Below are 17,480 nucleotides of genomic sequence, written 5' to 3'. Positions count from 1 at the left end.
TATCCATATAAGTCAGTATGTTAAAATGAGATTGACTTTAATAAAATACAACCACGTTTCAAATACTGTTGACACCGTATCAAATATATAACATAAGCTCAAGATCGACCAATTGTAGAGGGTTAAACGCTCATACACTTGACAAAAAAAATATAAACAAAACACAAAACCGTTTACAAAAAGGTAACTCAAACGTTTGCTTGGCAACAGTCACTATGCCCCACCACGCACAAATGTTAAACTCCAAGTATTAATCAAATTGTCAAACACATAGTCCATTGTCACAAGAAAGATTACTTTTACTACATTCAGCACACGTTTGTCCAATTATATATGGCTTTCTTCCACTAATGTTACCACTGAAAGAAAAAACATTGCAAATACATCACTTTTGTTATCTCAATACAGTTAAAGCCATATGTTCTGAAACTAGACTTATTATGTCGTCAGTTATTGCATTTGTAAGGACATTTAGGAAAGCGATTTATCAACATGTCAGCTGTACAGAAGAACTTGTGGATATAAAGCGCAATTTGACGAACGATATTCCAACACAATTTTTTTAATGTATTTTCTCGTACCTGAGAGGTTACATAGATTATATCTCTCTCGTCGGTATTAACATATCTAAGTTGATAATACAGGATATTGCAGAACATGCTTTCGATATGCAGGAATGATTTTAAATCAAAATTTACTCTTTCATGATTAAGATAAACAATTTTGGTATAATGAGTTCACTATATTGTTCGTCTAACATTTCACAAGTTGTTTGTTCTCTTTTTTTTTAATTGAATAATTTGGTAACATTAATATCGTCACATGAATTTATACCAGATCATGCTTTTTGGCCTCTTTTGAGCTGAGGCATCGGTTTGTACATAATATTATCAGCCTTAAAATAGTTTTGTATCTTCTATAGAATTGTAAACCAACTACTATAAAGTATTTGTACTAATAGGGTTTATTAAAAATACAATGAAAATTATATCCAGAAAACTATTTAATTGTCTTATATCTGTGAATATTGGATACTTTTCAGGATTATGATAGAGTATAAATATCTTATCACATTTGAAACAGCATGTTTTTATGTTTTTAATGGTTTTATTGCTAGATAGATATAGGAAGATGTGGTATGAGTGCCAATGAGGCAGCTCTCCATCCAAGTTATAATTTATAAATTAAGTCAACCATTATAGGTCAAGATACGGTCTTCAACACGGAGCCTAGGCTCACACCAAACAGCAAGCTATAAAGGGCCCCAAAATTACTAGTGTTACACCAGTCAAACGGGAATATTTTAAGATATGTATGAAAAGCTGGTATTAGATCGTGTAATGATTGAAAAAAGTAGTCTATAGAAATTCCGTCTTCAACTTTTAAAAGATCTTTATAAAAAAAAAACTTAAAAGAAACCATTGTATTACCCTGGTCCATAGTCACAAACTACAATGTAAGCGTCCCTCCAACCAAGATTATGTATATATGGACACTTCCACATTGCACACCCAACTGTTTCCGTATCAGCCCACACCATCTAAAGACGATAATTCAAGCATATTAATTGTTATTGTCACCCCCTATTACCGACTATCTGCTAATGAAAAGGTAAAAAGAAAGCATTAACAATTGTTGTTACATGTTAAAAGTATACTGTACACAAGTGAAAACGGTCGAATTTCGATTGCAGTCAGAAACAAACATACATCGGATGTACAAGAAAGCCAAAAACAAATGCTATACATATGTATATAGCAATAAGGAACATGGATTGAATCTGCAGTACCGATAGCCAAGTATATTATGTGAATATTATGACAATAATGTTACTTCATGAATACATTCTTGAAAGGAAAATTGTTAAGTTATACAATGTAGATATATATATATGGCCTTCCAAATACCGTTTCAATCCCTAACATCACTGAAGAGACATTTATTGTCGAAATCCGGATCTGGTGTACTAAAAAAATATTGACACCGTATGTTTGTGGCATAACATCGTGGCCACAAGTAAAATTGTTTTTTTTTCTGTTTAGTATTAAATTTATATTAAGATCCATTTTGTTACATCTTGTGATCAATTTTATTTGGCAATCGCCAATGGCAGTCAGCAGGGTTAAAAAGCATCAGTTGTTCGACCTGTTAGTCAAATGCGTTTTGTTTAAATATACTTTTTCACTTTTTTGGTCTTTCGAAAATGTTGTTTGTGCTGTTTTTATACCCTTCTACAACGAAATTTGTTTTACATGCACACGTATAAAAGTTGCGGTTTTTATCCAACGCAATCATAGGTTTGAACGTAGTTTTCAATTTAGACTCGTTTATATATATATGTAAACCTCAGATCTGTGTACGACCTCAAATCTGTGTCCGTTTCTCAAATCTATGCCCAATCGTGACGTCAATCGCTAATCTTTGTCCGTAAAAAAGATTCGGCCTCAAATATGTGTCCGATTTTCAATCGTGACGTCATTCGCAAATATGTGTCCGTTAAAAAGAAAAGGTCTCAAATCTGTGTAATGTATTTTCCAATTTGTTTCGCCATGCGCAAATTTATGCCCGTCTAATAAGTTCCGCCTTACAGGTTTTTTATTTCATTAAGTAATTTCCCATAATTCAATATTAAGTTGGTGTGTGTTCTCCATGTATGTGCAAGAGCTGAAGTATAGTTTGCGTTTAAGAAAATCCGGCTAAATTATTTAGCTGGTATTTATAATATTGTTTCAAGTACGGTCTTATATGCTTTTTGTTTTATTAAGTCATTTTCCATGTGTGTGGTTTAAATCTTTGCATGCGTGGGTTATTATTGTATGACGTCTTTGAGAATGAAACTACACATATCTATTTTACTAAAATAGACAGCAAAGAATGAATATTTGTTTGCAACTTCGACGTACTTCGTTTTGTCTTATGAATTTGTTCATATCGCTGTTTCATTGACATTTATACCACTTTATCTATGTTTTTCCTTGAATACTAGTATCAAAAAATCATTCTAAATTGATAAAAGTAAAACGTTCTTTATATTTGAAATATTTGCGAATCACAATAAAACATATATTATCAATTGTTTGGTCTTAGCTGATATCTATTTAGTTCAAATGTAAAACTTGTAATAATGCCTTTAATAACGAAAATATTTCCCCGAGAAGAATCATTCTTTATGTTTCGTCACATTCCTTCTCTCCAGAAACCAGATGTAAACACTGCAGTCCCTTAGTTCATGGCTGGATTTGATTTATAAATATTCCCCAATAGTAGTAGTAAGTAAAGATATCCGTTTTACGTCAATGAAAGGACATAGATTTGAGCCAAAAGTGGCCATAGATTTGAGTAAATAAAGGACATAGATGTGAGACAATACAGGACATAGATTTGGAACGTCTATGACGCAATATTAAAAAGGACATAGATTTGCGGAAAGGACATAGATTTGAGACCGGACATAGATTTGAGGTTTATATATATATATATATCAAAAATAACTTGTTCTCTAGTAAAATTGTCACGGAAAAGCTTCCGTCTTTCCTTTTGGTGTATGTTGCAATAGTTAACTAACCAAGAGTGCCCTAACAACTGACTTTCAGTGACGGTCCCATTACTTAACAAACTGAAATGAAATAAGAACCTAAAGGATTTTACAAAATACGCTATGTCAATTTTGAAACTAGTTATATTGTTATCACAGCCGCATGCCTATCTTTGATTATTCATGTTGTTTAAAAAGAAGGTTTACTGACGTATGAACTGATCATATGTTTTCTTTCGAATCGTTCAACTATAGTTTATGGGTTGCACTACTCAGTGTTTTATCGAAAGATGGTACTATCACCGACAATTATAACACATGTATTTATTTTTATTTACCATAAAGAGAATAATCAAAATTAGAAGAAAGAAGGCCCATATCACGGAGAGAAAAGACAACAATAATATTCAGTAAAATTATGGGGAAAATTGTGTGTCTACTTATGATAGCTGTCATAACTGGATTTTTTATGAAAGCTTCATCTTTTTTTTTTTGCTAGTGGACATAACAAAATCATGATCATCAAAATGATTGATTGGTGTATATAGGGACCGTCTTGAACTGGAAGTGAGTTAAGTGTTTCTTTGCTCCTATTGAAGGCCTCACCCTGTATATATCCTGATGTTTTGTCATGGATTATTGATTGCCCATATCCTTTGTTATTTCATTATAGAACTTAACTGTAACAAATTTTACCGAAAACAATTAGACAGTTTAAGTTGCATGTAAGAATGGTAGCCGCTTTAAAAACTACTCATACATATATATTATTTACTGTGTGTTTTGATATTATTCTGACATAACTTTTTTTTAAATAGCCTTCCATGTATGTATATTGTTGATTTCTTAACCCTTTCAGCGCATATATAGTTACCTGTGTATAATGACCACACATTTCCCCAGGTACGCAATTATTGGTATAGATGTTGTAGTGATTCTGTTCCTTTTCCCAACTTCTGGTAGCGGCTAAAATGTCCCTAGCTCCTATAAAAGATTTGAACTGGTTACATAATTATTTTGATGTACCTTGTGAAATCGTTTATCATTTATTAGATTTATGAAACAACGTTTAAGGCGTATTTTAATTTGTTTTTAAAACATGCATTATTTAAAACGTATAAAATGTCATTAAATGCATTGCTTTGATATAGTAGTTTTATACTAAAACAAGCTTAATACGTCTGAAGAGGGGGGATCGGAGGGGTCCTCATTCCGAAATCCCGGGCTTAAAACATGAAATTACAAGGTCCTGAATTTGAAAATAAATAAATCCCGACATCCCGAAATTCAAAAAAAAGAAATCCCGGATCCCGAACGGCTTAATCCCAAAATCCAGAGCTTAAAATACCCGATTCCGACGTCCCGAAAAAAAGCCCTGCCCACTCACACTGAAGAATGGAGGGAAACTTGCGTGTTTTCAAATACACTATAGAACTGCTCTGCTGTTACGCGACGATGTCAATTAAATTTTTAACTTGATTTACTGTATAATCATATTATTTTGTTGAAACACAATAGAATCATGTCACTGACATTCCTAAATAATCTTAATTCAATATAAAATTGTTTTTTGTTTAACATTTCGCCTTTTGATAGCCGCTAACGACACGATAATAACAAATATCCAATAAAACTGCACTTTGTTTGATGAAGCTAGAAATCTCAATTACATATGGTTAAATTACAAAACAAGCGTGCACAATTATTTTGTCATGCAAACAAGTAAACATCTAAACAAAACACAAACAGTTGTTAATACTTAACTTATAAACAAGTTGGTACGAGTTTAAAAAGGAACCTTGCATTGGTCAGATACAAATTACACTTTCTTATAAAATGAAGAAAACATATACCTATTCTTGCATGCATGTTCTGTCCAACGTATCTGTATGGTGCATTTTTAGACCTCTTCTTATCGTGCGTCCAGATACATTTCTTAGCATATTTTTGCGCTCTCCTTTCTAAATCTACGTCCCAAATCTACAATGGTAATGTGTAATATAAAGTATCGAAAAACAATTAAATCTAGCGGAAGCCAACAACAACAAGCTCTGACAGACACAATAAGATTGTGGTGGGTTTAAAAATGTTTGTGGGCACTCTCTACGGGGCGCCGAATGGGACTTGAACTTTTTGTAATCAAAATCAATTTTGTGTACACAAAATTCAATTATGTCGTAACAAAATCATTTTTGTCTTACAAAACTATGTGATACAGACTTAGCTTGTTTCATGAGAACTTCAATTTTGTAATGACAAAATTCATTTTTGTGGACAAAATTCATTTTTGTAGACAAAATTCATTTTTGTAGACAAAATTCATTTTTGTAGACAAAATTCATTTTTGTAGACAAAATTCATTTTTGTAGACAAAATTTATTTTTGTCATGATTTTGTCAAAAAGGTATACAAGTATAAACTTAATTGCATACACAATTGACTTTTGTTACCTGATATGGAAATTAAAACACAACAGTCAATTTTGTGATACAAAATTGAATTTGTACGCAATTAACCTGTTTACACAAAAATAAACACAAAATTGAATTTGTGTTTATTTTTGCATGTTTTGTGTAGACAAAATTGACTTTTGTGACAAAAAAAATGACTTTTGTGACACACAATTGTCTTATGTCGCACAAAATTGACTTTTGTGTTACATTTTCACTTCTGTTTAACAAAACTCAATTTTGTCTACACAAAAATAAACAAAATCTCAGTTTTGTATGCAAATTAGTTCACAGAATCCAAACTAAACTAATTTGCATACAAAATTGACTTTTGTCGCCCAATTTTTTAAAATTAGGTAACAAAAGTAAAGTCTGTGTTACAAAAATGAATTTTGTCTTGACAAAAGTAACTTTTGTCCACTGAAAGATATTTTTGTCTTGACAAAAGTAACTTTTGTCCACTGAAAGATAATTTTGTATGACAAAATTTAAATTTGTAGTATGCTACAAATTGTGTTAATCTGAACTCATTTTTGTTGAACAAAACTCAGTTTTGTCCGTACATAATTGAATTTCGAGTACAAAACCACAAGAGTCCCATTCGGCGCCCCGTACTCTCAACACTCTTTATGCCTGCAACACTGATGTAACAATACTTAAAAAAAGACTGATTTACAGAACTACAAAACTATATGAGGTCGTTTTGAGGCTAGAGCTGCCAGGTATATTTAATGAAAATGATTGTTTAGTATCAATTATATAATTCTTTCAAACTTATGAATAATTTTAAGTGTAAATATCGGCTTTAAATTGATGTTGCAATTGCACTCTTATGTCATTTACATACTTCTTACTCTCCCACAATCTTAACAGGATAAACAATAAACACACTAAGAACGGTATATTCAAAATACACCTAATCTAAGGGAAGTTTTCGTTGTTTTTTTTTTGCGAAATTTTGACACATAAATTATTCAAATCACTAAGTTGTATAATACAACTGTGTGAAATAATTTATGTGTCAAAATAATAATTGTTCATTTATTAAAATATTCTGTGTTACATTGCTCACCAATTTCTTCATATTAGATGCTGATGGACGAACAGACCTCCGTACCTTGTTGTGATTTTCTAGTAAATTATATTTCTCGTGCTCACAGAGTTTCTTGTCACATTTAACCCCTCTCTTAATTGATGCACTCGGTAGAGGAAGAACACGTTGTTTTGTTGGTTGATTTTTGACTTCATCGTATTTGATTCCTCGATTCCCATTGGTTGATACAACTTTTGTAAATTGTTAACCAACACCTGGACGAATAGACTGGATTACTCGACCTTGTGGAATAATTCTTGAGCTGGAACTGGAGCTAATTTTGACATGTGCTCCTGGTGGAAGATTTGATAAAAAATCCTTCGGGAATGGAAAATCCCTAGAACTATTGTTTCCAACATTTCCTGAAAACATTTGATTAAAAATGGAAGACATATCCACATTTTTACTGTTTGATGATGGTATTTGTATAGTTTTGGACCACACCGGATTGTTAGACTTTTGTATTGGAGACTGAGAATTCGAACCTTTTCTTGATGAATTGTCTGTTTGAGACCACCATTTCTTTTAAAATGTTTTAGAGCCTGGTATATGTTTATTACTATTACTTCCGGTGTGTGTTATCCGTCTTTGTGAAGTAAACCTACTATGTGGATTATTTTGAATTGTCCTAACTACGGACGTTTTGCCAGGTGTTATGGTTCTGGTTATTGTAGTTCCAGGACCTCCCATATTTGTCGTTCTTGAAGTTAAAACTACTGTTCCGGTTGGTACATTTCCAAGATTTTTGTTAGAAATTTGTCCATTCCAGTGAGAAAAGCTCTGCCCCTTTTGAATATTTCCTGACGTTGGTGTAGGTATCGGAAAATCATTCTGGTTGAATCCTCCTATTCGAAAAGTTCTTCTGGAATAAAAACTTCTCCCTTTACATTGATGAGGAAAGAAACATACAGTAACCAAGAGGTATAATGATGCTAATGTCATTGTGAGCTTAAAGTACACCACTTATCCATGGTCACCTTATACTACGCAAATACACCTACAAGGAAAACACAATGCTGTCAGCTATCGGTGACACACAATTATATATTACTATTATACATTCTATGGTTTGCAAGTTAAACAATTTCATTTCATCATTATGATATTAATAACATAATTTTTATATATAAATGTGTAAGTTCCGTTTCTAGTTTTCTTTCATATCCCGCCTTCGTGAAATCAGCTGTTGTTTTAGTCATAATTTTTATTTTTAAACGTTCGATTTTGTCACTTTTGGCATTTCCGTTTGATTTCACGCCCACGAAACTAGGGACAATTATGATTTCCGGTCTGTGTGTCTGTTTATGGAAGTTTTGGTTCAACTAAAAGTAGGTTGATTGTGCTTTGCAATGGCATCAGTCGGTCACATGATTATGTTTATTTACGAAATCAACACTTTCAACAAAAAAGTATGTCTCTTTTGCCTGGGTTAGGAACAGTCTCCGGGACAAGTTTGCAATTCCGCTGAGTGCAAAAGTTGTCACCTTAATTTTTGGAGTTAAGTCAAAATGAAGTTGATAACTTGGTTGGTATTGGTTCCCTGATATTTGTCCTAAATTTTTTTGGCTCTAGCACCACTGTTGAAAAAGTTATGCCCCTTTTTTCAACAATTTCCTCAGAGGAAAAGTAGTTTTCCTCAAGGGAAATCAAATTTCCCTGAAGGAAAAAGATTTTTCCTCAAGGGAAATTGTTTTTTCCTCTAAGGAAAAAGATTTCCCTTAGGGAATTTGATGCATAAACATTTCCTTTGAGGAAATTTGCGGCTTCAAATTTTCCTTTGAGGAAATACTTTTTCCTGTGAGGAAATTTGCAGCTTCAAATTTTCCTTGGAGGAAAAACTTTTTCCTGTGAGGAAATTGTTGACAAACACTTTTCCTTGAGGGAAAATTCAAGACAAGGAAATCATTGTTCTTTAAATTTCCTCAAGGAAATCATTGTTCTTCAAATTTCCTCTGAGGAAATTTCTGAACAACAAATTTCCCTTAAGGAAATGTTTTCCCCTATTTTTCCTCTATGGAAATTTCATGACAGTATAAATATAATTTTTCCTAGACTGAATTATTGATACAAAAGATAATTAAAACTTTAATACAAATTTTCATGGTGAGTATTAAACATACAAAAACAAAAGGCTGACTGTTTAGCATGTTTAAGACAATACAATAATAAGCAAAACGCTTTGAATATCATACCATTTGTGATGTTATGAATATTGTGCTCATATTTGCATATTAAATAAAATAAACACTTTTCATGTTAAATTAACTTGTCTTCTGTTTCAGCTGCTGTGTACAATTATTCGACTCCCTACATGACAGTTCAGTGCATAAATAATTCCATCCACAAGACATCTTCCTTCAATTGGTTAAATAAATTTTGGCAACTTGTTCTTCAAACATCTTCTCTGTATATTTGATATGATGGAGCCATGTAATTGAATGGATAAAGCAGTTGTTTATTTGGACAACACACATGACAAAGATACTATTTTTTTCTTAATTTCTCCATAATCCATCAGTGAATATGTAGGTTGTTACATTTTACAAAATTTTGTTCTTCTCTGCATCTTTGACAGTTCTTCAATTTGATAATAGCAATTTTGTAGATTTTTTTCTATTTCTTTTTCCAGAAAAACACACATTTAATTTCACATTAATTAATACAATTAGCACATTATGTAGAAAAGTATTAGCAATTAAGTTTCCTCTTCAGTATAGACAGTATAGACCCTGCAGGACCTGTTGGTGATCATAAAAACCAAGATATCTGACCTATAAATACACAAAATTAAAAAAAAATGTTTAAATGGACAAAAAAAACAGCAATATAAATAAGCTTATTTTATCATATTTTAATGAACATTTTGAGAAACTTTCATTTGATATTTGTACTTATGAGTTCTCTTATTTCAATGATTTGTGTCCAAATTTAATATTCATTGTTTAGTGCCTTGCAGTGATATTTAAAGTTAAGACACTTGCAATAGTTGTTATAGAATGTTTATATGTTGTGTAATTTGAACCACTGTCAAATATTAGGGTAAGGTTGAGTGCTCAGACATGATTTTTTTTTATTAATTTTTTATTGACTTTGAACATGTTGAACTAAATTGGATCGTTTAAATCTTTTCATATCGGGATCTTTATTGGCTGACCTATAAAGGAAGTGTTTTCTCATTATTGAAGGCCGGCCCATCATTGGCCTTTAATTTCTTGCATCCACTTCATTGAACTCTGGTGGATAAGTCACTCGTTTACCATACCACATCTTCTTAATTTTATATAAGTCATCTTTCAAAGGCAAATACTTTTATTTCTGTAATTCAGAAAATATCGAGAGGTTTTTAGTAATGCGAATAATGTGACTGGGTGAGTATTGCAAAAATAAGAACTCATGTTTTGATAACAGAAACAATAGATCTTTATGCAGATTTTTTTTGTAATCACAATAAGTTGTCCATTCGTGAAAAATCACAATAATAAATGCAAGCAATAATTTCTGAATTTACAGTATATAGAAGTGGTCTTACCGTTTAGGCCTTGTTGTATTCTGTTTATCTTGTTTTGCCGCTCATTTCTATTGTAACTGTTCATATTTTTCATTATTTTTCTTTATTTCTTGTCCATGTTGTCCTAAACATAAAAAGGGTAAAAACCATTATTAAACATCATTATGTATTTTTCTTTATATGAAATAATATTTTAAAAGAATGGAATATTTGTGCTATTACATTTCACAGACTTTTTGCCAGTCATCACTTTCAAAGACTTTCACCCTGGTCAATAGTTTAAAAAACAAATATTCCCATACTTTTTCTTCGTGTTTGTACTAATTTTTCATTGAACATCAAAGACATGATTCGCATATTCTTCTATGATTTGTTTGCTTGACTACATTTCACTCTGAAATATTGTTTACAGTATAATCTGCATGTGTCTCACTCGTCAGAACTTCAAATTAATAAATATATTACTTACAGAAGCAATTAAACAAGAGGCTCTCAAGAGTCTGAAGTGCTCACCTGAAATTTTTTGCATCAATCTTCCATTTGTGATCATTTTACCCCTATGTTCCATTTTAGCCATGTAAAGTTCTATTAAGTGACTGTTTCTCGACCTAAAAGGAAATAAAATACAAAATTTATACTACATGTACTAGTTACTCTGAAACTCATTCAGTCCAAGTTTGGCTGTTATAGATTTCGCAATGTCACTTCAAAGGAGAAGATTCTTTAGAGTATTGAGCAAACTAGATGAACAAATTGTGAAAAATTGTCTTTAAGGAGGCTCGAGGGTATAAAAATTTCAGAAAAAAATCAAACATTTCTTTTTCATTACAAATTTTATTTATTTCCTTTTGTAGTTGTTACTTTATCATATGGTACAAAAATCATTCAAAACAATCAATTCGTGTTGGCCCCAGATGACTTTCAAAATGTATATATCATTGAAAAAGTTCCAAATTATCTCCCTTTGATGGAAAAATGCCATTTTTTGGCTCTAAAATTGGAATATCTTTTTCAACTCATCGGTGACCTATCTTTTTTAATATAATTTCCATATAAGCTGTACTTAAACTAAATTATTGTAAAATTTTAGCGATTTCTGTAATAAATTTCTTTTTTTTATTTCGATATTACCATTATTTCTCCTAGATTACTTCAACAGAAAAAAACGCCTTTACAAAAATGTATGCTTCTTTCGAAGGCAGATTGTGAGCGCAAATGAACGGTGACCCCACTTTTTTATTTTATTTTTCTATTAACTATAAGATAAAGTTCATTTATAGAAAAATATAGAGAAATCCTATATAAATGATTTAGACCCGCGAACCCCCTTAAAAGGCAATAACTCCTCATGGGGTCAATTGACAATTTTTGGTGTATTAATATCATATTTGTAGACCTTACTTTGCGAATTATATATATTTGCTGTTTACAGTATATCTTTATCAGAAATAAAATTCAAGATAATAACCAATAAAAATGCTATGCATGGCTCAGCTTAATACGACCGTACAAGTTGAACCATGAACAGTTGGTGCAAGTATGGACACAACATTTAAGCTTGATACAGCTCTGGATTTTGAATTTGGATTTTGATTCAATATTTGACACAGCATAGGTTTCTGACACAGAATGAATGTGGTCCAAGTAATTAAAAATTTTAAATTGACAATTAACCTCTACTATGGTCCAATATTCAAAATCTTAATACATGGTTAGATGCAGCATATCAAAATGATCAAAGAACCCCAATAATTCATTTTTTGATGAAATCAAATAAAGTTCAAGTTTGGACCCTTCAAACCTCCATGTGGACCAATTTGATAACGGGCCATTAATTATCAAAAATCTAAATGAATGCATGGTTAGATTCAGCATATCAAAGAACCCCATATATTCAATTTTTGTTGAAATCAAACAAAGTAAAATTTTGAACCCCTGTTTGGACCAACTTGATACCTGGGCCCATAATAAAAAATCTTATTATACTTCAAGAGTTTTTTTCCTTTATAAAATAAATGAAATAGTTGTGCTATTTCATTCTAAAGACAATTTGCCAGTTAATAGTTTCAAAGACTATTGCCCCGGTTAATAGTTTCATAATCATCTTTCCCGTACTTTTCCATGCTTATTTTTCATTGGACGATAATGATGTCATTGACTACTCTGCTTGGTTACGTATGCTTTGCAACGTCAAACTCACTCTTATATTGTAAACGGTGGAATCTGTTTGTTTTGATTGTAATTTCACTTACAAGAAGCAATTATAAAAGAGAAAGAAAATCTTCATGGAAATTTTTTAAAAGATCTAAAATATAGTACCTTATTCATAATATGGGTTCGCTCTCCGTATATTAAAAGTGAATTTGCGTTTGGTGTACTTTAACTAGGATTTATAATACGCACGGAAAGTTTAACACAAGTATTTGTAGTCTTGATTGAAATTAATGAAATATTTATAAATACAAAACGAATTATAAAAAAAAGTAAAGTTCATCATGTGCATGTAAAGTTATGTCACATTTTTTCTTTCTTTCAGATAAGGTATATACACTTTTAGAAAATTAGTTATTTGGTATATAAAAACACTTAATGGCTGTGTTGTTCAGTATAATAAAACACCTAATGACTGGTTTTGCGGGTAATAGCAAGTTTGTTGTCCTTTCGCATACCAACTATTGCTCTCGGCTTTGCCTCGAGCAATAGTTGGTACCTCAGGGACAACAAACTTGCTATTACCCTCACACCCAGTCAATAGGTGTATATAAGTAAATATTCAGATTCAGCATATTCATGATATTAAAGAACACCAAGAATTTAAATATTGTTAAAATAAAAAAAAAAATAAAAAGTTGAATTTTGGACCCCTTTGGACCTTAAGGTAGACCAATTTAAACAGGACCAAAAAATTAAGAATCTAAATACACAGTTAGATTTGGCATATCAAAGAACCCCCATAATTCAATTTCTATAAAATCAAAAAAAGTTTAATTTTGGACCCTTTTGGTCTCTAAAATGCCTAATTCCTAAACTCTGGTTAAAAACTCCCAAAATAAATACCAACCTTCCTTTTTATTTGAATTTCATAGATTTCTATTAACTTATACTCAAGTAATTATGCGAAAAAAACAAATGGCTTCGGACAACGACTACACGATACAAATATATGATCACAAAAAACTTTTTGCAGTCGTATAAAATCTGCAATGTTTCCTTAAAATTACCAATCTAGTGGCAGCAACCCAACAATGGGTTGTTACACTTGTCTGAAAATTTATTGTTGATAGAACTTCACCTATAATGAACAATTAACTCTGTGTCAGATTTGCTCTAAATCCTTTAATTTGGGTTTTGAGATAAAAGCCAAAACTACCTTTCTTCCTTTGTTTTTATTTAGCCATGATCACAATTTTTTTGGGGGTTTGGACCCCCCTTTTAAAATGGCTGGATCCGCCTCTAATCAACATTATAGAAAAATCTATAAGCTATAACAGTGGCGGATCCAGGGGGGGGGGGGGGGGGGGGGGTTCCGGGGGTGCGCACCCCCCCCCCCCTTTATTTTTGCCGATCAATGCATCTGTATCGGGACATATGTTTTGCACCCCCCCTTTGCCCTGGGTTAGCACCCCCCCTTTCGAAAATTCCTGCATCCGCCCCTGTATAACTCAAAATAAGGATAATTTTATTTTTATAGGGTCTATAATTAAGTTTGACATACTAATATTTTACCTTTTCAAACTATACCAAATCACTACTTTGCCTAAAAAAAATTGCTACATTTCATCCAATTTCATCCCTTAGTTGCTATTTCATCCATAATATTTAAAGAAATAAATTTGGAAGGAGTATGATTTTAATTTGCAAATTATACACTATCCAAACTAGAGACCTAATAGAGTATATATGTTCCAGACCATATGAGTATTTGGACCGTACGCGTACGGTCCAGCTGAACTGACATGTTTTGGGATCATATGGGTTAAATTTAAACAAACATTTATCAAAATCTTTATTTTTAGTTATACAAATTGTTATTATTACAAATAGATGAATAAAGTGAATAAGCGAACAATTGACATTAAATATTTGTTTAATTGTATATCTGAATCCTATTTTGTTACTCTGGACCAAGGTGACACTTGCTACAAATGTACCACAAGGAACGTCATATTTTCTTTTACATTAACATGATTTGTTCATGCATGTTCCTTTGTCTTTTTTTGTAAAGTTCCTAAATATTCTATAACAATTGTCTCCCCACATTATGTTTACTTCCGATAACTTTTATTTCAATTCCAATGAGCATAATGGGCTGCATGCAGTTAACGAATTACTGACATGCTAAATACAGGAAATTAACAGATTAAATAAGCGTGATTATTTTAAATAGTTAAAATATTAAGTTTTTATTTCCATTACTATTGAACTTTTTATATTAATTTGAGACATAAGTTAAGTTGATCTGTTATATACATTTGTATCTAATAAACTTGACTAACTTCTTAATGTTAATCAGACCGTACGCGTACGGTCCGACCGTATGCGTATTTTGAAAAAGTACGCATACGGTCTACGGTCCAAATACTCATACGGTCTGGAACATATATACTTACTAATTTTAATTCTAATTTTAACATGTTTAATTAATTAATAATTGGCATGAACTCAGATTTTAGGGAATAGATGACAGCTTACCTACAATGACCTAGTTTCATGGCAATAGCATATACATTAAAGACTATATGGTCATTCTTATTTTTAAACTTTGGGTGTTAACTTTTTAATGTTTAAAGCTAACAATTTCAACTACCGGTACATGTATCAAGATTTGATTCTACATTATTTCAGTAAAAATGTATTAGAAAAATAGCTTTTCAAATGGCTCTATATAATTGTGTATGTCACATACATGTATGAATAGAATAGAATAGAATAGAATATTTTATTTACCAAATTAGGGCCCCAGGAGGGCATATGATACAGACAATATTATTATAAACAATAACATATGCAATACACACACAGTAAAGATATGTAACAAGTGTTATAAAAATAATAAAATAAAATAATATAACACAGAAAATACACTCAACGAAATAGTAGCAATGTATTATTATTCAATGAATACTATGTTGAAAATGACTCAAGTGCACCCGGTAAGTGTATCTTCACTTTGAGAAGACAAACATGAGGCATTAGTAGTTTGTGCGGAGAAATGTCAATATATAAAAATACAAAAAAATACAAAAAGAACCCAATAAAAAACAAAGCAATTAAGCACTCCCACATTTGACTATGAGGTATACTGCAAATAACAAAGTTTATTTAATAAAGGATATTTAATATGACTTATCTGCAGAAAGCACCAAGAGTCGGTGCTTAAAGGGGAGTCCCTACTTGTACTTAATGCAGATGAGTCAAGCTCCTTAATTATTGAAAATATATTTTTAAAACATATTTCTAAGATTATAGATTCTATGTACATGATGTATTTTAATGTAAAGCAGCTGAAAACTCATTAGCCGTCTCATATTTATCTGTTTATCTCAGTTCTTTAAAAGGATTTATATGAGCCAATGCCTGAAAATAGAGATTTCTAATTAAGGGGAAAGCCCCCCCCCCCAAAAAAAAAAAAAAAAATTCTGGATCCGCCACTGTCATCCTTACACTGAGGTCACTGATGAAGAGTTGTCTCATAAAATGAATGATACCAAATGTTCATATGAATATGTTTTAGGTCGTGTAAGCATGGTAAGTGTAACAATGTGTAAGGCAACCATTTGATTTGTACTTGTAGGGTGAAAAAGGTGAAGAATCTTGCCTTGTAAACTTGTGTAAAAAAATAATATTACCACTCCATTAAAAAATCCGTCAGCCCAGTCTCATCCAGTGAAATAAATCATTGTTTGTTTTCGAAGTTATATTGAAGTACTTAATAATAGTCCAGATAATTTATGACGCATTGCAATGCATTTTTTTTTTCTTTCTAAGGAGCCGTGTTGACTTATAATTGGGGGAATGAAACCAATAAATTGATCGGATCCGATATGATGATCTTCCCAGTAACGGAGCACCTATTAACTTTGAGGTAATTATTAGTGTCGGTGGTAATTAATTCATGTTATATCAAATAAATTATAATTTAATATCAAAACTAAATATTTGTTATATTTTTCAATAAATTTATAAATCTTAATTAGGCATGCGTGAGTTCCATTTCATGAGACCTACAAGGATTTCTATAAAATAAATTTAAATTTATTTATAAAATACAGTTTTCATTTTTTTCCCGGTATAGATAAAAAAAAAATATGTATTGCCTATAATCGCTTGGGAAATAATACGATTTGGTTGAATTAGTTCACTTCATAATAGTGCATCATTTAATTTATTTAATTGTTCTCTGTATTCTGTCATATTTGTCATATATATGTTATATGCCTTGTATTATGCTAAAGCAATGTTGTTGCTAATGCAATAACGATTCATTCATTCATTCAATAATAATAAATCCTTTAGTTCTTATTTTTTTTAAATTAAAATGAATATTTCAGTTTGATCTCACGATAAACTTTTTAAATTGTAGTGACATACATGTATGGTCAGTCGCCTGGTTAGTTGCATGGCTGATTACCATCTTGCAGGTGACCCAGTAATTTGCCATATGACAGTAGTGTGTATATACCCTCGGTGTGTATAACTTATTTTCTGGGGAACATCCTGTCCACGTGTAATACTTAGTATATATTGCAACAGATGACATTAAACAAATTTTCTTTGTAGCATCGGTGTCAATTTCATGTTCAACCACACAAAAAATTTCACAAGAAAGATATTATGATAAAATCATAAGAAAAAGTTTTAATAATACTAACAAATAAATTTGGCATTGAGTAA

General features: G+C 31.4%; 1 protein-coding gene across 1 annotated transcript; it reads right to left on the bottom strand.

Annotated features, from left to right (window-relative positions):
• Nucleotides 1–20: 20 nt before the first annotated feature.
• LOC139524420 (peptidase inhibitor 16-like) lies at nt 21–8,085 on the bottom strand. Its single transcript, XM_071319195.1, has 5 exons — nt 7,058–8,085; nt 5,389–5,515; nt 4,410–4,519; nt 1,431–1,540; nt 21–359 (listed from the first exon to the last, which is right to left on the bottom strand). Exons 1-5 carry the CDS (start codon nt 7,067–7,069, stop codon nt 263–265), a joined length of 456 nt encoding a protein of 151 aa, XP_071175296.1. The 5' UTR covers nt 7,070–8,085; the 3' UTR covers nt 21–262.
• Nucleotides 8,086–17,480: the final 9,395 nt, after the last annotated feature.

This window comes from Mytilus edulis, chromosome 5 (genome assembly GCF_963676685.1).
Source record: "Mytilus edulis chromosome 5, xbMytEdul2.2, whole genome shotgun sequence".
NCBI classification, from domain to species: Eukaryota; Metazoa; Mollusca; class Bivalvia; order Mytilida; family Mytilidae; genus Mytilus; species Mytilus edulis.
The sequence above is the reverse complement of the archived record's forward strand: the minus strand, read 5'-3'. Positions and strand labels throughout refer to the sequence as shown.